Below are 20,330 nucleotides of genomic sequence, written 5' to 3' on the forward strand. Positions count from 1 at the left end.
CTGCAGCAAAAGAGGAGTTGGGTAGAGATAAAATTCTTGGAGAAAAATTATAAAAATAGAAAAATGGTAAAATTTGAGGTAAAAGGTAGAATCACGTGCCCAAAAGGGTTAACGACGGCGGATTTGGGTTAAAGAAATTGGTGTTTGGGAGTAACAAGTTGGGGTCTGAAAGGGTTGAATTCAGGTACACATTTGGTGTGAAAGCGGAATTAATATAATATCGCCGTTGATGTGAATCTAAGAATGTGAGATGGGGGCTTGGAGAGGGGGTGCATTGTCTATGTAAATTCACCAGAATTATTTTTTACTTTTATTTAAAACCTTTTGTTAATATCAAACTCCTCTTTATTTATTATAATTTAAGATTTAATACCTATTTTGCAGTCCACCTCTATTTTACTCAGATTCACCACTTTATTTTATTTTACGTATAATCTACTATTTTAATTTTCTCTAACTTATCTTAACGTTTTTTTACTTTATTTTACTTTAATATTCTCTATTTCTACTCTTCCGCCTTTTCTGTTTATCTCTTCTGCTTCAATTCCCACACTTACTTTTTTGCCTGAATTTGCTTATTTTATCCTTTATCTTTTATAAATTTATTATTTTTGATATTATTTATTATTTTTTGATCTGAGTTTACTAGTGTTGTTTCTGATTTTAAGCTTTTAGACTATTGTGTTTTTGGCTGTGGAATGTGAATAAAATCGTTTTTAGTGTCATAAAGGCACTGATTTACTCAACAATTCCACTTATGTAAATTGTTTTTGAGTTTTACTTAATATTTTTCATAAATTATGATATTTTCAGGGACTCGCGCACTTTAGCTCTGAGCCCTGACGGGGCTCATTTTTTACTTTAACTATCCTTTTTACCTTCGTCAAAATTTTAAAGGAACGGGTAGTCTACGGAAGTGAGGAATCCTTGCGAAATGGCTAACCCGAGACCGCATTACACCAGCCCTTTTTTACCTATCCCCATGACTCTCATTTATTGTTGGTTATGTTATGAAATTCTCTCTTGCTTTGTATCGAACTTTTATTTGTTTCTACTCTTACCTGAATGTCTTTTTGCCTATTAAGATTCTGATGCCTTTTATCGGATTTTTTTCTCCTTTTGCCCCTGAATTTGCTCACTGTATCTCTTTCCGCTTTCACCCTTCAGAACACTTATTGGCTTCCTAAGGTAGAAACTAACATTGACTCAACACCTTCCAGTAAACGATAACGGTTTTCGTGAAATCACCCTACTAATTTGATTATAGCGAAAAAGTACCGTTTTGTCGTATTCTCCAGCCTTAACCCAATTTATATATACAGAGCTTAAATTCCAAAATTAATTCATGTTTTTTATTTTTTCCAAAGATTGCTCTATCATTTCCACAAAAAATTTGTCCGTTCAATCTTCACTTTCCTGAATCTCACAGATATTTCAACTAGTATAAGTTAACATTAGTTAACTTCAATTATTCTGTACTCATTTGTTAAACTTACAGACATGAGTAGCCCGAACGAGTTCGAGGAGGTCGCCGTTGGTAACCAGGACGAGGTTTTTGACGAGATTCAAGAGGAACAAATCCTCGCAGAGCTCGAATCTTCACAAAACGATCATAAAACCACACATTCCTCAAACACAATTCATAACGACACAGCAGAAACGAGTGATGCTGATGCAATGGATGCCAATACTATAGAGAATAGTATTGAACATGAAATGGATAACGGAATGGATTCTATAGAACCAGTTAATAGTAGTGAACCAGTAGACTACGAACAAATTGAATGCGATAAACAAGGAGAGTGTGAGTTAGGAGATTTGCCGTGCTCCCCAGCTCCACCAGTCGAGATAAAGTTATTCGTTGCACGAATCCCCAAGACACACGAGGAGTCAGATCTGCGCCGTCTGTTCGAGGAGTTCGGAGTAGTTAAAGACGTTATAGTTATAAGGGATAAGACATCAAACGCCCACAAGAACTGCGCGTTTGTGAAAATGGCGTCCATTTGCCAGGCAGACGCAGCAGTAAGACGTTTGAACAACCAGCGAGTCATTGACTCGTCACTCGGAGCAGTTCAAATCCGTTACGCAACGGGCGAAGTCGAGCGTTTAGGCTTCACCCAAATGGCCGGTGAACCAGGAGTTGATGAGGCTAAGCTTTTTGTAGGTTCGCTTCCCAAATCACTGACGGAAGAAGATTTGTCCTCTTTATTCAAGGAGTTTGGAGAGGCCATGGAGGTGTTTGTGCTTAAAGATTTAGCGTGTGGTGGGAATAAAGGCTGCGGCTTTGTGAAGATGAAGTACAAGGAGCAAGCCCTACACGCCATAAAGGAACTAAATGGTAAGAAAATGCTAGAGGGTTCTGTACGTCCACTTGAGGTCCGCTTTGCGATGAACAAAACTGGACTCAGCGGCCAGGATTTCGAGTCTCGCAAGAAACGAAATCGCCCTTCAGGCATGAACCACCCTCCACCCTCAAATCCGCCATCAAACTCACCAGGACAAAAGCATGTCCGAAAAGACAAAAATTTTGGATATGTCAACTATAATAACGGAAACCCTCGTATGGCGGGTCCATGGAAGGAATATATCTCGCCTGATGGCAGATTTTACTACTACAATATTGATAACGGAACCACACAGTGGGAAGTGCCGAAAGAATTCCTTAACCTCAATTCTAACTACAGCAGTTCCAATTACCACAACAATAACAATAATTATCACAATAACAACTACAATAATTACAGTAACAGTGGTGGCAATAACTATAATAATAGTGTTGGAGGCGATAGCTCGTTGTTTATATTTCATATACCACCTCAATGGAACAACAATGATTTGTTTCGAACTTTCAGCCCCTTTGGTCGTGTAGTCCAGGCTCGGATCGCTGTAGACCGGAGTACGAATCGCAGCAAGGGCTACGCCTTCGTCTCCTACGACAATCCTGAAAGTGCTACTCAGGCCGTGGCGAACATGAACGGCTTCACCATCATGGGCAAGAAACTGCGTGTCAACTACAAGACTACGAACAACCGTTCGAATCCTTACTAGATATTGATTATTCTTTTTTTAAAATTATAATCTCACACACTATATCTATGTGTATATTTATAGTGGTATCAGCTTTATGGTCCACACTATAGAACTTAATATACAGTTACTAAACCATTCCCATATACTACAACTAGTGTTATTATATATTAGATGATATTAGCTTTAATGGAGTTTCTGAAGTGTTTATTGCAGGTGTAAAGCCTGACTTTAACTTGGTCGAAGACCTTCAAGACGTTGCCAGCTAAGTCTACGAGTACCTTGTTAACCTTGTCAAAGGACTTGTACTCCACGTTTGCCACAGCTTCTATTCCGTACTCCAGAGTCAGCACCACTACTCTGTCCTCGTTTATGTCCAACACTATCCCGTTACACTCCACATCGCCCTAATTAACTCATTAATTACTTGAAAAAGAATATAATTATTGAATAGGTGAGATGATTAGAAACCATTTGTTTGAAGTAGAGATATGAGAACATTTTATCTGACTCCCTTGAACACCACTGTGCATTTCTATGTCTTTTATTCAGTAAATCACATTGTCCACTCAACTACAACAAAATTTTAGTACACAATTGATTTTATATATTAATGAATAAATGAATGAATAATTGAATTGTAAATGTTTAAATGATACTGATTGGATGAAATTTACGTTGAGAGGCGCCAAATCAAGAGCTGAAGCGAGTAATCTGTGTACAATAACGTCTGCGTATCTTCGGATTGGAGAAGTGAAGTGAGTGTAATACTCGCAACAGAGGCCGTAGTGCTTAAACTCGTCCTCGTCCAAGTCATTACTATTCCGATAAAGAGCCTAAACCATAATTTTAATGTATTAAAAGGACTAAATTGTATTAAAGGAACTGAGTTACCTGTGACATTGTACGCGTGGTTAAAATTTTAGTAGCTGTTGTAAACTTGTCGTTCTTTTCATTTTTAACTATTTCCAAGGACTCGTTCAGCTGTTTAGAGTTTCCATATCTACATCAAATATGCTATATCCATATATATGGTAACTAGTATATTAGTTTTAACTCATAACAATAATAATCTATATAACTACTAATAGCATAGTAAGGTATAGTTGTAAAAATAATATGGCGGTTATGGCAGGATCGCCTGCAAGAAGTGGAGTACTTGAAAGAAGTTATGTTTTGCTGTTGAAGGGTGCGATTAAGTTCATTAAGTTTCTCTTCAACTGGCGGCGGGTGTACTCTTAATAATGAGCATTTCGGGAATCTTTCGAAGATTTTAGTGGCCACTGATATGTTTGCCAGTAACATAAACTCTTCCACCTAAGGATGTTCAGAAATCAAAATTGTTACCATTTGGTTTGTTTCGTACGTTTTGTATGACTCCAAATTCAATACTTTACTCATATCAAACTCAAATTTCACCTACAATTTATTTAATTCAGTTCTATTTATGCATAAAGATGGAAATACTTCGGATGATTCTAATTCCACTGCGCCTCGTTCGATTCTTTGTTTCCTCAAGATTTTCGACAAATTGTTCAAATTCCTCAATGAAACGCTTACTTCATCACTATGAAATTATATTTACCAATATAAAATAATTTTATCACTACTAATAATTGAATAATCAGATGGGTTCGTGGAAAATACTTGGAGGAGGAATCTATCATTTCTTGTGCCTGTTGATAAGTGAGTGATCGTCTGCTTTTGATGACTGACTTTGAGAATTTTGTGGCCAGAATAACTCCATTCATGTCCATCTCCCAATACACAGAAAACGTTAATCTATTCACATCACTCCTATAACATTATTACGTATATGTGTTGTATAATATTTAACTATATAATCACCAAACCAACATCTATATATATATATATATAATTCATTTATGTGTAAATTTAGATAAAACTTACATTAATGAGCATAGATTTGTGGTTAGGAGTTTGGGCAACATATCAGTTCTGCGATCAACGAGGTAAACTGTGGTACATCGTTCAGAGGCTTCTTTGTCCAGGTTTGAACCCTCGGGTACGAAATAAGTAACGTCTGCGATGTGAACTGAGACCTCAAAGTTTCCATTAGAAAGCCTCTTACAGCCCAAGGCGTCATCAATATCCTTACAACCGGGCGGATCCACACTAAAAACCACCTCATCACGGTAATCTACTCTACCCCCTAACAATTCAGGAGTTATTTTTATATCACTCTTATCCTCATCTTTTTCTAAATCACTTTTAATTCTTGAATATAACGAGTAAATAAGCATTCAATTGGTGAATATAACCTTACCTGTACTACTAGTATCAACTAAAGAGCTTGTAATTAGACCCAAATGTCTGTAGCTTTGAAGTGAAAAATCTTCCGTTATTACTTGGTGTTCCCTGAGAATTACGGTGGATTCTACATTTCTATCATCAATTGGTCCCAGAATCTCAGTCCAATGTCCGTTTGGGCGTTTTGAGAACCTATCCCAGGAGTCAACTTCAACCACAATTCTGTTGTTTTCAAGTTCTTTTGAGCGCCGAGTCTCGATGGAAATGAAGGGGATTCTGGCATCAACTGGTACGAAGAGGCGCTGAACATACCCATCACCGACTTCACCCTCAATTGGCAGTAAACTTCCACAAAACTCCTTTCTCATTCTGTTCACTATTGACACGATTTTACAGTAACGTTTTATCACTTTATATTGCTCTGGCTCCAAATAACCGTAGATCAAGTTACTATCATCATTTTCAGTCCCAACTTGTTCCTCCAAACCAGCACTATTATTATCAATACCATTATCACTGTAATGTACATTATCAGTAGTATTATCAACTGTGTTATTGGGAGTGTCAATGAGTTGAACAATGACTTGATCGCCATCGAGGGCTCGATTTAGGTGAATTAATGAGTTAACTTTAAATTCATGATTGCCGCATGAAACGTAACCGCGTTGATAGGACCCTATGTACATATGCAAGGTGCCACTAAAGAGAGATCCAGAATCCAACCCAATCCTTACCTCAGCCTCAGTTAGGTGAGGTGGGTAAACCCCTTTCTCAGTCCCAGAAATATTTTGAACTGGTTTTGGAGACAACCTCTCCAACATACCTTCATAATCATTGGGAAACATGTCGTACAGTTGATGTAAGTTAATTATGCTCAAATTCTCGGGACGATCCATCACGACATCTTCTCCATCTACATACATAACAGTGTATTATGATTAAAAAACAGTAATATATATTCAATAGTTTACTTAATAGTGTAAAAATGAGTAAAAAGAAACTTGTTAGGAATAGAATTTGTAAATTTGGTAAATGGTTGGAATACCAGTAGGCGCACTGTAAGATGGCTCTTTGATCCCTTTCGCTAACACTTTCTCCTGGCAACTCCTCCACGAAAGTATCCTTAAGATTTTCATTTGAAAATACGTAAAAAGTCCGTTCAGAGTTCTTAACTAATTTTTTCAGCCTATTGTACTGTGTTAGGGACCTGCGCCTTATCTCATTAATCACAGTTACTGGAATCACACAGTTTTTCAAAAATTCCTCCAGAACCACAAAGTTATTATTTATTATCTCAAACGACAGTATTATTATGGGTAGCTCGGCGTTTAATTTTCCTAATCAACTGTTAATAAATAATTCTATGAAGGTATGAATAAAATTGCTTAGAAGTGGTACTCTGTGTGAGAGAATTAGGGCAAGCATCGCAAGAGTTAACACCGCACCCGAGATCGTTTCTGAAGTAAATTTCACGGGTTATACGCTTCAGATTCGACTTGCCTGAGACCTTCCAGAAACTTCTCAAGCTATGGAAATTACTCTCCATCCTGATAGAATCCAACATAATTACTATACAACAAGCATTTTAAAACTATCTAAAATAAAATATATAATATATAAGATATTTAGGTAATAAATAAGGGTGTAGGTATAGTGTTAGGAAAAATGATTTTTTTTTAAAAAAATCTTAAAACTTTAAAATATGAAAATAAATTCCGAAAAGATCAAAATATTATGTTCTAGGGATCTTTTAAAATTTTGTTCTAAAATTCAACACCTTTATGGACTTCTGGGCCCTATCTGCCACCCATACACAAATACCCCAATTATAGCCTCATTCCAGGTTATTATTAATTATTTATAAATAAATGTATCTTATTATTCCCAATTTATCGTAAATTTGTAGATTATTCAATTTTTAAAAAAAACTTCTCAGAACTGTTGTTTGGCATTATCACTTTTTTGGTTGATTTTGCTAATAAAAAACCTTAAAATGTTTACAAATGAGCTTATTGACAAGTTTATATATAATTTGAACACATGCACTATACATTTGCTTATGTTCTTATAAACTTTGATTCGGTCAAGGATCTCTGACGATTCCCATTTTTACATCGTTTTCTGGTTCTAATTTACTCTATAATTGGTTAAAATATTAAATAAAACAATTTTGAATTTGGAAGACTGAATTTTATCCCACACATCGAAATGGCTAAAGTTACAGTCAAGAGCACTTTGCCTCACCATAACATTCTTCTCGAGAAGGTCAATGATCTTCCCATTCCTAATAGCAATACTATTGCTATTGAACATACAACTAGTCAATTACCGACAAAGCCTAAGAAATTCGTATCTTTCCTACTATTTACTCAACAACATTCCACTTAGTTAACACTAGTATAAGGTTATATACTGTTTTAGCGAGACCTTGTTGAAGATAAGGTGTTGTATAATAGTTGTATTCCTTTACTATATCTCCATGCTCTGAGATTCGAACCACATACCGAGTTAACCTCCACGGGAGCTCTTTCTTGTTTATCAGGTATTCATCCTCAGATTACACATTTATGTATTGAATTACGTGTCATTGATACTATATTTTAACTATAAATGATATAATTGGAATCTAGGAGAGAAGACTGGTAGATCTCCCATGGATAAAAGGACTGTGTTAGATGATAATACTCGTGACAAGGTTTGGTGGGACTCGGTGAATATTCCAATTGAACCTGAGGCCTTTAAGTCGGTACGCCGCAGGGCAATTGACTACATTAACGGATGCGATCGCATCTATGTGACTGACGCCTTTGCAGGCTGGGACCCTGACCACCGAGTGAGGGTGCGCGTGGTAAGCGTTAGAGCCTATCACGCCATTTTCATGCACAACCTCCTAATAGTGCCAACTGCAGAGGAACTCGCAGATTTCACTCCTGATTTCACTATTTACAACGCCGGTCCTCATCAAGCCGATACTAACATCCAAGGTATACACCACATGTGTTAACATTTATGATTGATTTTATACTATATAGTTATTAGTGATATGTGTATAAAATTGTATAGGAATAACTAGTGGTACATCTATATGTATAAATTATACAAGTATGGAGATGGTGATACTTGGAACTGAGTATGCGGGTGAGATGAAGAAGGGCGTGCTGACATTAATGATGTACTTGTTTCCTCAGAAGGGCTTGTTACCCCTACACTCGTCCTGCAACGTTGATTCCGATGGGAATGTTACTCTGTTCTTTGGTCTGAGCGGGACAGGGAAGACAACTCTGTCTACTGAGCCGGGGCGACAGCTGGTTGGTGACGATGAACACGTTTGGACTGATGAGGGAGTGTTTAACGTGGAGGGAGGTTGTTACGCGAAGTGCAAAGACCTCAGCGCTGAACGTGAGCCTGAGATTTTCGAGGCTATTCGCTTTGGTTCAGTTCTCGAAAATGTTGTTCTCGACTCTTCGAAGGTAGTCGACTTTGCTGACGTGAGCGTTACCGAAAACACACGTTGTGCCTACCCGCTCCGTCATATTCGCAACGTCTGTTTGCCTGCCCTTGTTCAGAGACACCCTAACAACATCATTTTCCTCACATGTGACGCCTTTGGCGCTCTTCCTCCCGTAAGTCTCCTGAACGTTCACCAGGCCATTTACCACTTTGTTTCAGGCTATACAACGAAGATGGTTGGCACTGAAATTGGCGTCACAAAACCAACTGCGACCTTTTCAGCCTGCTATGCAGGTCCTTTTCTCGCCCTTTCTCCACTAACTTACGCCAATCTCCTGTACCAAAAGTTGATTTCCACTGACTCCAGTACTGAGAAGGGTGGTGTTAGAGTTTGGCTTCTGAATACAGGTTGGATTGGAGGCAGTTCCGATTCTTCAAAAGGAATGAGAATCCCACTAAGATACTCGAGGCGGATTGTGGACGCGATTAATAGGGGTGAGATTAACGAATCCGAGGACTCCTTTGAGCGTTTTCCATACTTTGGATTTCTGGTTCCAAGGGAGGTTAACGGAGTACCTAAGGAGGTTCTACGTCAGGAACTCAGTTGGGATGACCCTCAGGAACACCTAAACCAGGTTAAACTTGTGGCTAAAAAGTTCATCAAAAACTTTAACCAATATAGGGTTGAGGCTACTGATGTTATTCTTAAAGGTGAACCAGTAATTGATGTAACTGATTAATCTTATCACTACTTAAATACAAACACATCTTTTATATATAAAATTACATTTTTAAAAAATTATATTTTAAAATATTTATAAATTAAGTTTTTTGATTTTTTTGGAATTTTTTTGGCTCCCAAACTGCCCAATTCATCTACATCTTAATATCATATATAATATTAACTACACATTATCATATTAGTTAGAAATATTTTTGTGTCTAAGTGCAATGGCCTGTTTTTTGGCCTCTGAATGCCCCAAGGTCTCAACTGAGAAGTCTTCCTTCCCGCTTTTGCTCACCACCACCCACTTCTTATCGTTATCGCTATAATACACGTAACCCAGCCTGTTTATACTATCACACTGATTATTGCCTGTATTTACAACTTGGGTGTTTGATGGTCCCGACGAATGAAATTTTTTAACCTGATTACACCAAGTCTGTGAAGCTCTCTTTGCCTGTAGAAAGCCGCCATAAACTTCAATTTCAAACCTTCCTACATATAACACTTCCCTATCATCCCAATTACTACTCAGTCCATTTTCCACAGAATTTGAAATATCTGTAACACAAATTAGATAGAGTAAATGTATAAAATAAACCCATTTAAAATAATGTAAATGTTGAATATAACTAAGGCGTAAAAGGGTAAAATAATACCTGTAGTATTGGGGTTACAACTATTAGGCTTGGTTTTGAAAATGACATTGAGAGTTTTGGATGGATTAGATTCTAACCAATAGGAAATAGCTCCTGAAAGCTTGGAACGCACTAGTTGAGGATTAGTATTGAAAAAGTTTTGGGCCATTTGGAAGGCCTTCTCAAAACCAAATTCATCAACCCCAAAGAACTGTAGCTTACGTTTCCGTTTCTTATAGAAAATACACATCCAAACATTGGCTCCGAGGCTATATACTAGCCCACGGATCCGAGCCATTCCAAGAGCACGTTCAAATCCTTCAAAACTCTCCACACTCCCCGAACTCCTCTTCAACACCTGCTCACAAACGTCTTCAATCAGGTTTCGCTCTCTTATAGCCAATTTCACGCCGTCATCCAACTCGTCATCACGATTACTCCCACTAACCTTATCTTGGCCTAAACCATTAGCGCAGGCCTTGTCAACAGTCGTTAGGGAGTTGGCAAAGTTAATGGCCAACTTGAGAGCGTTTTTAATCCCAAATTTATTGATTGAAAAGGACTTCCTTTTTCTCAGGCCAAGAGAGTTCAAGTACACCGAAACGAAAGATTTTTTGGCGGAATTGTACTTCACCCTGTCCCGGTACTCAGTTGGGACCAGATCCACTGGATTTTCGTTCTTAAATCCATCATACCCAAACTCTCCAACCTTATCCAAAGATCTGTTGGAGTAATCGTAAGAGCCACCCTCAGTTATGTGAGGATAATTAGTTAACTGAGGGTAATTGGTCCACTGTGGATAATTTGCCAACTGAGGGTAATTTGTAAGTTGTGGATAATTAGTTAATTGAGGATAAGTTGCCAACTGAGTGCTGAGTTGGTTAGTTGGTTGAGAGTAGAAATTTGGATAGTTGGCAAATTGAGGATAATTTGCAAGCTGTAAATATCCATTGGTTTGTCCAAACTCTTCTACACTGTCGTTTAGAATTGAATTATCATTCCCTGCTTGTTTACTCATTAAAGAACTGTTAAGCTGTATCATTCCTGATTGCTCTGGTGGGATAGCTGACAAATCAGCTGTATCTCTGGCCTGGTTATAAAAGTTATTTGTAAATGTATTAGTGAGTTGAGGATACGAAGATTTAATTTCGACAATTGGATAAGAATACTGAGAATTAGTTCCCAAATTATTACCAAAGCTAGGTATATCCAAACCGTTACCACTATTTATATTACTACTATGAATGTTCTGAGTCTTGGAATGGGTCAGATCCATTAGGAGTTGTTGGTTCTGTATGTAGGCCTTGAGGTATGTTAACTGCAGTTTAACAGCAAGCTCAGGGTGGACTGATTTTAAAAGGTCAGGTGATGGAGGCATTGGTAGTCTAGAGGCCAATTCCTTTATTGCTTCCGCTATCCCATTCATATCATTCACTGGTCGATCAACGTAATTTTCACTATTCTTACTACTAGTTGATCCTGAAGAATCTGTATTTACTATAATTCTATTATCAGCTATGTTGCTATTTATTCCTTCATTTTGTAAAATTTTGGGAAAATTGTTCACGTTATTACTCGAATTAGTATTAACCATGCGATACGATGGAAACCCATTATTATATATAATATTTCCTTCTAAATGATCATCATAGTACAAACTGTCTGTCACTGGGAAGTGCTTGTTGATATCTTGTAAGCTCTTTATTTCATCATTTTCCCTATCAAATGCCATGTTATTAAACTCAACTTTCTCGCAGGATCCTCCCGGATCATACCCCGAAATGTACCCATAGTATTCCTTTTCATCACCCATTTATTTTATCATCCTACAATCCAATTTTTTGGTGCCTTTTAGTCCTTTAAAGTTTGTTTTACATCAATTAACTATTTTTGACTTATTTTATACTGTATTTTACAATATATTCAGAATTTCTCGTTACTTAAACCAGAAATTTTAAAAAATTAAGATATAAAATTTAAGATTAACTTCTATTAGAGTTATTTATTTGTTTTGAAATGCGATAAGTATTAAAATAAAAAATTAAAAGATATATTACAAAAATTAGAATTAAAAAGTTAGGGAAATAATGTACAAAATCGCATAAACGAGGATTTTTATAAAAATCCCCAAATCTGAGAAAATTTTGGCTTGAAAAATAATTTTTAATAAAGTTTCTGCGACCCTACAAAACACTAATTTATCTCTATTATAATAACTATTTTCCTTATTTTTTGTTAGATATTTATAAATCAATTGTTTAAATAGTTGGAATTTTCTGGAATCTTCTATATGTGTTCACAATTTCCACATTCTCAACTCTATTCATTACAAATGAGCCCCTTTTCCCCTTTTTTAACCTTCAATTTTATTTTATTCACCAATAACCCTTTAGTAACAGCTGAAAGCCTTAGATTCAGATAAAATTTGATGATGTTATGGAATTTTAAATGTAATGTCAATTGTGTCGATTCACAATTATAAAATTTATTTTTTGGTTTATATTCTAGGTTTCTGTACCATACTTCCACTTTATCGCAGAAGAAGTGATCAGTTTTCACTTGTTTTATTTTACTTTTTAGGCTGTACACAATTTTTTACAAATGCAATAAATCATACACATTTAAAGCCCTCTTACGCTAATGTTTATTATCAAAATGGTACTAAAATTGGTGAATTTGACCATCAAATAGTTTCCAAAACCCAGTCAAATTATTCATTAAACTGGATTAATAATGATGTGAGTATGTATAGAGAATTTGGCCTATTACTGAAAAAACGTAGTAGAATAAACAGGTTTAACAAGGAGATAGAACTGTTTAGAAGAGTACGTGAGAGAAGAAAGAAATTCAATGACCGTTTTGTGGATATTCGGAAGATTAATTTCAGGAATTCTCGCTGTAATTTACAGCTGCTGAGACTTCCAGTGTCTCCCCTCGTTGACCTAAACTCTATAACACCCTTTAAAACCGTACTCAATATGAGAGAAGAAATACCCTTTAATCCAACTCCTATGCTTAAATTTATAGGATTCAGGTTCAAACCGCTAATTAATGCTCAAACTTCCTCTTCTGATACCAACAACTTTGTCTGTTCGCCAAATAAGGAAGATGAAGATAACATAAACTTTTATGTGCCTGGGAAAAGGGTTTATGATCGTTTTTGTAAACCTTATCCAATGGATAGGCTTCTGGAAGTTATGGATGCCAGGAGTTGTGGTTACTATAGTAGACTCGGCACTCCTTTTAAGATAACTGGCGAGTCAGATTCTCCTCCTACCCCAATGGATGGTAAAATTGTTCCACCTGGTGGGAGTGTAGGTAGAGGTTCAGGCTTTGGTCTTACAACTCAAACCAAAGAACCAAAACGTGTGCCTATAAGTCAGCTCAAATTCTTTGAGGATGATGAAAAGATACTGAAGTTTGAGGAGCTTTTTGAGACGGTCAATGATGACGGAGTATCCTTTAAAATCCCTTTGGATCAATCCATTAAAGATCCATCTTTTAAAGAATTAATTAATAGGACCTTTCCAAGTACTGCTTTTCTGTCACAAAAATTTAGGCACTCTTACTTATATTAGTTTTGTTAATCAAGTTTTACATATATTATCCAGCTATCTACTTCCTACTAATATTCGTTGGTAACAGTTATAAATATAACAATTACACTAGATTAAAGTATATAATCATTAAATAACCATACTTATATCATTAATTAATGAATTGAGTAGAGGACGTGGTTGAGAATTTTGGTTTTGCAGTGCTGAAACTGCCTTATTTGGATGACGTGTGCGAAGAGGGTGACATTTTCAGGAATCCGAGATATTTGGGAGAATACAGATACAAGTACTGGTTCAACCCGTTTTACGGTTCTCCAAGCCTTCCCTGTGATGCTAAGAAGCTAATTGAGGAGTACAACGAAGAGCACCCTGATGAGAAGATCGATTACGAGAAGGAACTTTTGTGTGACTTGGTCTACTGCCACTCTAACGGAACTATTGTGGAGCTCAGGGAGAATGTTCTTCCATTCGACCCAAAGACAGATGATGTTGTGATTGAGGGCGAGGACCCTAGGGAGCCCAGGTTTGTAGTTCACTGCGATAAGAACTACATCAAGGAGCACAACCTAAAGAAGGGCCAGATCTTTGATTTGGTTGACGAGGAGCACAGACGTTTGTACTACGACAACATCTTCTTCCAGCCCAAGTGCTTTAGGCATCCAATTCATTTGCCCGACGGTTCCCTTTTCTATGAAAATTTCATACCAAAACAAAGGAACTAATTTGTTCATCTTAATATACATTACTTTTTAGTGAAAATTAGTATATATTATCATATGCAATCTTTACTAGTATATATATATAAGAATATATTAGTTTGGATATGGTACATTATTCAAGGTATACTGGCCCTTTAAGTGTTTTATCTTTAAACTTGAGTAGATTTTCTCCATGGTAAGACAGGGTTGGAGAAAGTTCTGAGAGCCCTAGGACTGTGCAATTGACCTGAGACAGCCACTTCTTAAACAGATTGTCCATCCTGTACTGGATAGCCTCATCATTCTTCAAATCAAAGTCCCAGGAACTCTTCAAGGGTGCAAAGTTATCATCTCTATCGACCAAAACACACTACAAAAATATTATATTAAGTTAATAACTAGAAATTGTGAATAAATAACTATTATATTAAAATTGAATGAATAACTAGAAAATTGAATAAAGGATAATTTTGTGGAATTGGTACCATTACGTTATTTGTAAAGCGCATAATGTCGAAGATGAAAAGCTCAAGTTTGTAACCGTTTGGTTTATCTGGGAACAGAAACCTCAAGGTTTCGTTGCACCAGTAGGGGATTCTCTTTTTTGCGGCGTGAAAAGGCATTTCCTCATACAACTTCATTTCCAACACTTTAGTTATAAACTCACCTGAAAAGATATGGTCGCACATGTTACCAATTAAGTACTGATTCAGTGAGGTATCAGTTGACTTATTAGCAAAACCCCCGTTACAAGTGTTTAGCACATTATTTATCTCAGTGTACTCAATTATTTGGGGATAATCTTTAACACAAAATACCCCTAAACTCTCGCCATCTTTTCTTAATATACACTTGTTCAGCATATCGAAATAGGGTAGATGAGACTGTAAGCCTATGAACTCTGGGTCCAATGGCTTACTTAGGGAGTTGTCAACACTAATTACATGTGTACACTTCAGATTCGGCAGTATATCCATAAACTCTGAACACGTTTGAAGTGACTTGAAAACATCACCGTTTCCGTTCGGTGAGGTCACAAGTCCTTCAAATTGAACATCCATTCTGAATCCTCTGGTGTAAAAATTGTCAAAATCTGCCCTCTGTGAGAAGTCAATGAAGTCGGATTTAGGACTGCTGAGGCAAGACTTTGGGTACTCTGAAAAGTTCAAATCCTCACCAATAAAGCAGGGCAGATTCGACTGGATCACCAACACGACGCGAGAGGGGTCTAGTGAGAAAAAGGAGTTTTTCTTCAAAAATGCTAGAATTTGCGGATGATTGAAGCTGCACGTCAGGATGAAAATAAACGGGTGAGGATCAGCTCCTGCGACCCTAAAAAGTGTTGAGACTTTCTCAAGGTGTAATTGTAGTAAGCACTTTCTCTTTACGACTGTTACTGGAATGAGTGATTTCGGCTCACAGCTGCCCATACGCGTTGACAAGCCTCCTGCCAAAATCACTAAACAAACTTGGCAACTTTTAATAATCTTAAGTCCGCTTTCTTTAAAATCCTTGATTTCAGATTCTTCTATATATACTCCTGTATTATTGTTTACACCATTCGTCAAGTTCGAATTAGTTAGCTTTCCTTCTTTACAAACCTTTTTAACTACATGGTATTCTTGTTGTTTTGGTTCTACATCTGCTTTGATATTGTTCGGATAGGAACTGGTTAGTGAAGCGATTGTGGTTTTTTTGAATGGCGTGAATTTCCCCTCATGTTTTCGATTTAACGCCTCTTTTAAATATTTTCTATAATCTTCAATCATATTTTGGCTAATTATACCAAAAATAACTCTAAAAATCTGGTTTCATTAAAATCCATTACACAGGTGGAATCCAGCTGCTCTACTTCAAATTCAACTCTGAATATTCTTTACTAAACTTTAAAAATTATAAAAACTAGTCTTCCATAATTAAATAACACTAATAATGTAAAATGATTAAAATTAAAATTGTGGATTTTAGTAGTGAATTTTAATTGTGAATTTTAGTATTGAAAAATGTTTATTTTACATTAAAAGTCAAGAACAGTAACTGAATGACCATATCTCGGCATTATCAGCTTGGGTCCTACATAAATCATTATAAAACAAAATAATTGTATTTAAGAGTTATAATAAACAGTAAATAGTATAATTGGTATCTGTAAATACTAAATACTAATACATAACTATTTATTTGAAAGTGTAAATGAGGTATCTTAGAGTGACTGGATAACCTAATGAATATATAAAAGAGGTTTAAAGTATTTAGTTATTGTAACAAACCTGTAGTCCATTGGTCAGATTCTGGTTGATAAAAGAAAGTAGAATCAAGAATGTTATTATTTTGTCCTCCAACAAGGACAATATTGTGAGGAGTTGATGCCATAGCGCAGTCCATGACAGGGACTGGGACGTCCTTAAGAAATGAACTGGTTTGATTCTTTGAGTCCCAAGTCTCGACAGATGAGTGTACAGACTGGAGGTTGTCAATTCCACCGGCGATGAACATCTCATTAAGGTAAGTGCATGCCGCTCCGGCTGACCTAACTTCTAATAATCCGTTGCTTATCAGTTCCCATTCGTTTTTCCTAACGTCATAGCGCTCTACTGACTTTAGGCGCTCACCAGTTGTACCTCCTATTGCATATAGAGATCCATTTTGGTGGGTCACCATGGCCGAGGAACGGGGCAAATTGAGAGATGCTACGGGTATCCAATTCTTCATTCGCATATCGTACGACTCAACTGAGTCCAAAATGTTCATTCCGTCAAAGCCTCCTACACAAAAAAGGCGATCAGCTAGGGCAGCTCCTGCGTTGTTGCGTCTGGGTTGTTTCAGGGGTGCTGCAGACTGCCATGAGTCTCTAAGTCGGTCGTACATTTCTACATCACAAAGTGCCTTGTAGTCGAGATTTTGGCCTCCAAATACGTACAGAAAGTTGTTCAAAACGCCCGAGCCAAAGTACATACGTTCGGTGGCCATTGGGTTGCAGTTACGCCAAACCTTGCTTTCCATGTCAAGCAGCTCCATTGATCGCAAGTGCTCCTTCCCGTTATGGCCTCCGTAACACAACACCAATGGATATGGGCTGAATTTTACTTTATAGTATTTAGCCTCCTCCAATATCATTGCGCTTTCCGTCAAGTCCCTAAACGGCAATTAATATTATGATTGCGGAATATCATTTAATTAGGAATCTGGGTAATTGAATACCTTGGAATTGGAAGAGATGTGGGATTTCTCAAAAAGTTGAGTATGATCCTGAAAAGTTCGTAGTCTCTGTCCAGGAAGATTCTGCCTTGGCGGTCCCTTCCAACTTCGTATCTTCCGCTCAGGAGTCCGTTGAGGTAACTGTTTTCTTGTCTAGTCAGTGTATGCCTTGAGGTTTCAAATACAACTCCTCCTACGTTGATATCTACCATAGTCTCGGACGCAATTTTACTGTCAACGACCTTGCGCTTCTCTTGTTCCAATAACTCAATTTTCTGTTTCAGCTTCTCGGCCTCCAGCTGCATGTACTTCCTAAATACGTCCTTTTCGTGCTCCAACTTGCACCAATCATCTTCTATTCTTCTCCTTGAGTCTTCTCTTTCTATTTGTATCTGTTTCAACTGGCTTGCTATTTCTGCATTCTGTCTTCTTCTATCCTCCTATGCGATGATTAATATGTTAGAAAAAATTAGTAGTCAAACTTGGGGAATTATTTTAGTTTGTGGGCAAATAAATAAATAAAATTGTATAATTATCAGTTAAATATTATATCTACTAATTTGACACTGTAATTAAGTATTAAAAAATTGACTATGAGCTTACCGCTAATTTCTCAGCTTCAATAGCTCTTTCTTGTTTAATCTTCTGTACGAATGCGTTTTTCTCCTTTTGTAATTCGTCTGCTTCTCGGATTAGGTTCTCGCGCTGCGATTTTAGGCTGTTTTGAGTCTTTTTGAGCCAGCAGATGAAGATGCTTCGGAGGTCGTTAACCATGACTTCAAATTCGTCGGAGCCCACCTCGTCCTGAGGTCCGTTTGAAATTTTCAGGGGCACAATGTCCGCTGAAAGCGGCAGATCAGTTGGGTCAGAGAGGGTCAGGCCTTTAAATTCATTCGTTGGATATCCTTCATTCCTGCCGGATGACCCTGGGGAATTTAACCACAATTTACTTTCTAAATTATTATTAGGATCCATTTCACTCTTTATTCATAATTTATTTCAAATTTAGTTTATTTATATCACTATCTTTAATTTATTCCACGGGCTCTATATTCTACAACTTTCTATTTTTGGGACAATTTTTATTTATATTACAATTTTAATTTCCGTTTAATTTAAAATATTTAAGAAAAAATTTAATTTTAAAATATATATGAGATCACTTGTAGAATAAATAGAAAAGTTGAAATGTATGTAACTAGATCCCCATGTAAAATTTTTAAGAAATTAAAGAGCTACTTCCCTTATAACTGAAGTTAAAAGAGTAAAATACAATTTGCCTGTTTCTAAATTTGGCATTCTTACAATCTCTACTACTTCTTCTTCCTCTTTACCTTCTTTCATTCCATACCTACTCTTCATATATTCTACATTATTTTTAACATTTAGCAGACTATTGTACATTTTACTACTCTTTCGATCATATTCTAGAATATTTTTAATATTTAACAGAGTATCGTCGATTCCGTAATTAATTGGGAATTTAGTTTTAATGAAATCCCTTTCACCCAGATCAACATCTATGTATTCAATCTTTTGTCTCAAATAATCATCAACTGTTGGAATTTCCATGTCATTATCAAACTGGTACATTCTTAAACAGGGTTCAACTCTTCTTAAACCCCTGCTAAACCTCCTCTTAGCACCCAGGTAACCACTACTGTTATAATCTGGTTCAATTCTAATTTCTTCTAACCCTTCTCCACTATTAACCAAACCCATTTGATTGACTATTGACATTTTTTTCTTTAGTTTATTTCTAATTTCTTTCATGTTTCTGTGAATCTGCTCGTGTACGTCGGTATGGTCGATTTGAAAATCGTCCAGAAAGTTTGGGTTCTCGAGCATATTCTGAACTTTTGCAGGCAGATTTTTCTTCAAGTTGAACTGGCCTAGACGTCCAGCTTCTGAAAATATAATTCTCATAAAGTACATCGTCTTCCCTATCATTTTCTTTCCAACCTTCATAGGCAATATTATATCGTTTTTTGGATGGTTTATATTGTTACTTCTGTAATTATCTGGACTGTTTTCATCCTCAGTATCATATATTATTATACTCACTTGCCCCTCTAATCCTGTGCTACTATTAACCCTATTGACCTCAACTCTATTGGTCATTTGATTAATGTCGAAAACTGGAACCTCTGAGGACTGACTAGAGTAGCAAATTAGTTGTACAAGTTGTATCCTTTTGATTGTGTTGATTTTGTACTTCCACTTGACATGGCGTTTCTTTATATATCCCAGGTCAAGCCTGTCAACCCAGATCATGTCCTTAAAGCTACCAAACGACTGGCTGAGGATCAGGGGACTGATTGAGTTGATATGAGTGGCCAAGACTGACCAATGAGAAGTTGCCAAGTAGACTGGGTCGAAGAGCTTGAGCTTGACATCTAGTGGGAGAGCTAAGAGAACCTGAGTCGAGTGGCCAAAACGTTTCGACGCCTCAACTGACCATGACTCCAGGAAGTTGTATCGGGCAGGACCACTGCACTTGAAGTGATGATAAGACCTTCGTGGTCTTATGGCTGAAAGCATGTGCACTGAGTGAATCTGGTTCAAAAATCCCTGCAGACAAATCGATAGTCCGGACAGAAACGACGAAAATGAGCCAAAAAACAAACTCGAAAAGGATGATAACAATGATAACCAAATGTGCAAAAATGACATCAACACTTCTCTCTTCCCGCTATTCATCTTTATCGACTCAACGAACTTATTAAAACTATTCACCGGCTTAAATATAAAATTCCCTACAAAACAT

The 20,330-nt window shown here is 36.8% G+C and overlaps 8 protein-coding genes across 8 annotated transcripts, besides 6 other annotated features; 3 read left to right on the forward strand and 5 right to left on the reverse strand.

Annotated features, from left to right (window-relative positions):
- Positions 1 to 1,500: 1,500 nt before the first annotated feature.
- Positions 1,501 to 3,048, forward strand: TA20580 (ribonucleoprotein, putative; the record flags this gene model as incomplete). Its single annotated transcript, XM_949182.1, has 1 exon — positions 1,501 to 3,048. One exon carries the CDS (start codon positions 1,501 to 1,503, stop codon positions 3,046 to 3,048), a length of 1,548 nt encoding a protein of 515 aa, XP_954275.1.
- A 149-nt stretch (positions 3,049 to 3,197) lies between these two features.
- Positions 3,198 to 6,862, reverse strand: TA20585 (exosome complex exonuclease rrp44, putative; the record flags this gene model as incomplete). Its single annotated transcript, XM_949183.1, has 12 exons — positions 3,198 to 3,434; positions 3,499 to 3,600; positions 3,687 to 3,863; positions 3,922 to 4,030; positions 4,187 to 4,344; positions 4,375 to 4,446; positions 4,495 to 4,594; positions 4,675 to 4,824; positions 4,939 to 5,248; positions 5,315 to 6,211; positions 6,246 to 6,635; positions 6,697 to 6,862. The coding sequence occupies 12 exons, from the start codon at positions 6,860 to 6,862 to the stop codon at positions 3,198 to 3,200; spliced, it is 2,868 nt and encodes a 955-aa protein (XP_954276.1).
- Positions 6,247 to 6,315: a sequence feature (1 probable transmembrane helix predicted for TA20585 by TMHMM2.0 at aa 163-185).
- Positions 6,863 to 7,506: 644 nt separating the features above from the next.
- Positions 7,507 to 9,488, forward strand: TA20590 (phosphoenolpyruvate carboxykinase, putative; the record flags this gene model as incomplete). Its single annotated transcript, XM_949184.1, has 4 exons — positions 7,507 to 7,647; positions 7,720 to 7,840; positions 7,929 to 8,282; positions 8,362 to 9,488. 4 exons carry the CDS (start codon positions 7,507 to 7,509, stop codon positions 9,486 to 9,488), a joined length of 1,743 nt encoding a protein of 580 aa, XP_954277.1.
- Positions 9,489 to 9,668: 180 nt separating this feature from the next.
- TA20595 (uncharacterized protein) lies at positions 9,669 to 11,923 on the reverse strand (the record flags this gene model as incomplete). The annotated part of the gene is made up of 2 exons (XM_949185.1): positions 9,669 to 10,033; positions 10,132 to 11,923. The coding sequence occupies 2 exons, from the start codon at positions 11,921 to 11,923 to the stop codon at positions 9,669 to 9,671; spliced, it is 2,157 nt and encodes a 718-aa protein (XP_954278.1).
- A 640-nt stretch (positions 11,924 to 12,563) lies between these two features.
- Positions 12,564 to 12,638: a sequence feature (Signal anchor predicted for TA20600 by SignalP 2.0 HMM (Signal peptide probability 0.015, signal anchor probability 0.788) with cleavage site probability 0.004 between residues 25 and 26).
- TA20600 (uncharacterized protein) lies at positions 12,564 to 14,389 on the forward strand (the record flags this gene model as incomplete). The annotated part of the gene is made up of 2 exons (XM_949186.1): positions 12,564 to 13,641; positions 13,839 to 14,389. 2 exons carry the CDS (start codon positions 12,564 to 12,566, stop codon positions 14,387 to 14,389), a joined length of 1,629 nt encoding a protein of 542 aa, XP_954279.1.
- Positions 12,576 to 12,644: a sequence feature (2 probable transmembrane helices predicted for TA20600 by TMHMM2.0 at aa 5-27 and 34-56).
- Positions 12,663 to 12,731: a sequence feature (2 probable transmembrane helices predicted for TA20600 by TMHMM2.0 at aa 5-27 and 34-56).
- Positions 14,390 to 14,498: 109 nt separating the features above from the next.
- TA20605 (udp-N-acetylglucosamine pyrophosphorylase, putative) lies at positions 14,499 to 16,190 on the reverse strand (the record flags this gene model as incomplete). The annotated part of the gene is made up of 3 exons (XM_949187.1): positions 14,499 to 14,735; positions 14,812 to 16,117; positions 16,162 to 16,190. 3 exons carry the CDS (start codon positions 16,188 to 16,190, stop codon positions 14,499 to 14,501), a joined length of 1,572 nt encoding a protein of 523 aa, XP_954280.1.
- A 431-nt stretch (positions 16,191 to 16,621) lies between these two features.
- Positions 16,622 to 18,538, reverse strand: TA20610 (protein with kelch domain; the record flags this gene model as incomplete). The annotated part of the gene is made up of 3 exons (XM_949188.1): positions 16,622 to 17,501; positions 17,567 to 18,003; positions 18,167 to 18,538. 3 exons carry the CDS (start codon positions 18,536 to 18,538, stop codon positions 16,622 to 16,624), a joined length of 1,689 nt encoding a protein of 562 aa, XP_954281.1.
- A 252-nt stretch (positions 18,539 to 18,790) lies between these two features.
- Positions 18,791 to 20,263, reverse strand: TA20615 (uncharacterized protein; the record flags this gene model as incomplete). Its single annotated transcript, XM_949189.1, has 1 exon — positions 18,791 to 20,263. One exon carries the CDS (start codon positions 20,261 to 20,263, stop codon positions 18,791 to 18,793), a length of 1,473 nt encoding a protein of 490 aa, XP_954282.1.
- Positions 20,147 to 20,263: a sequence feature (Signal peptide predicted for TA20615 by SignalP 2.0 HMM (Signal peptide probability 0.779, signal anchor probability 0.216) with cleavage site probability 0.151 between residues 39 and 40).
- Positions 20,159 to 20,227: a sequence feature (1 probable transmembrane helix predicted for TA20615 by TMHMM2.0 at aa 13-35).
- Positions 20,264 to 20,330: the final 67 nt, after the last annotated feature.

The sequence above is a fragment of the Theileria annulata genome, chromosome 1 (genome assembly GCF_000003225.4).
Source record: "Theileria annulata chromosome 1, complete sequence, *** SEQUENCING IN PROGRESS ***".
NCBI classification, from domain to species: Eukaryota; Apicomplexa; class Aconoidasida; order Piroplasmida; family Theileriidae; genus Theileria; species Theileria annulata.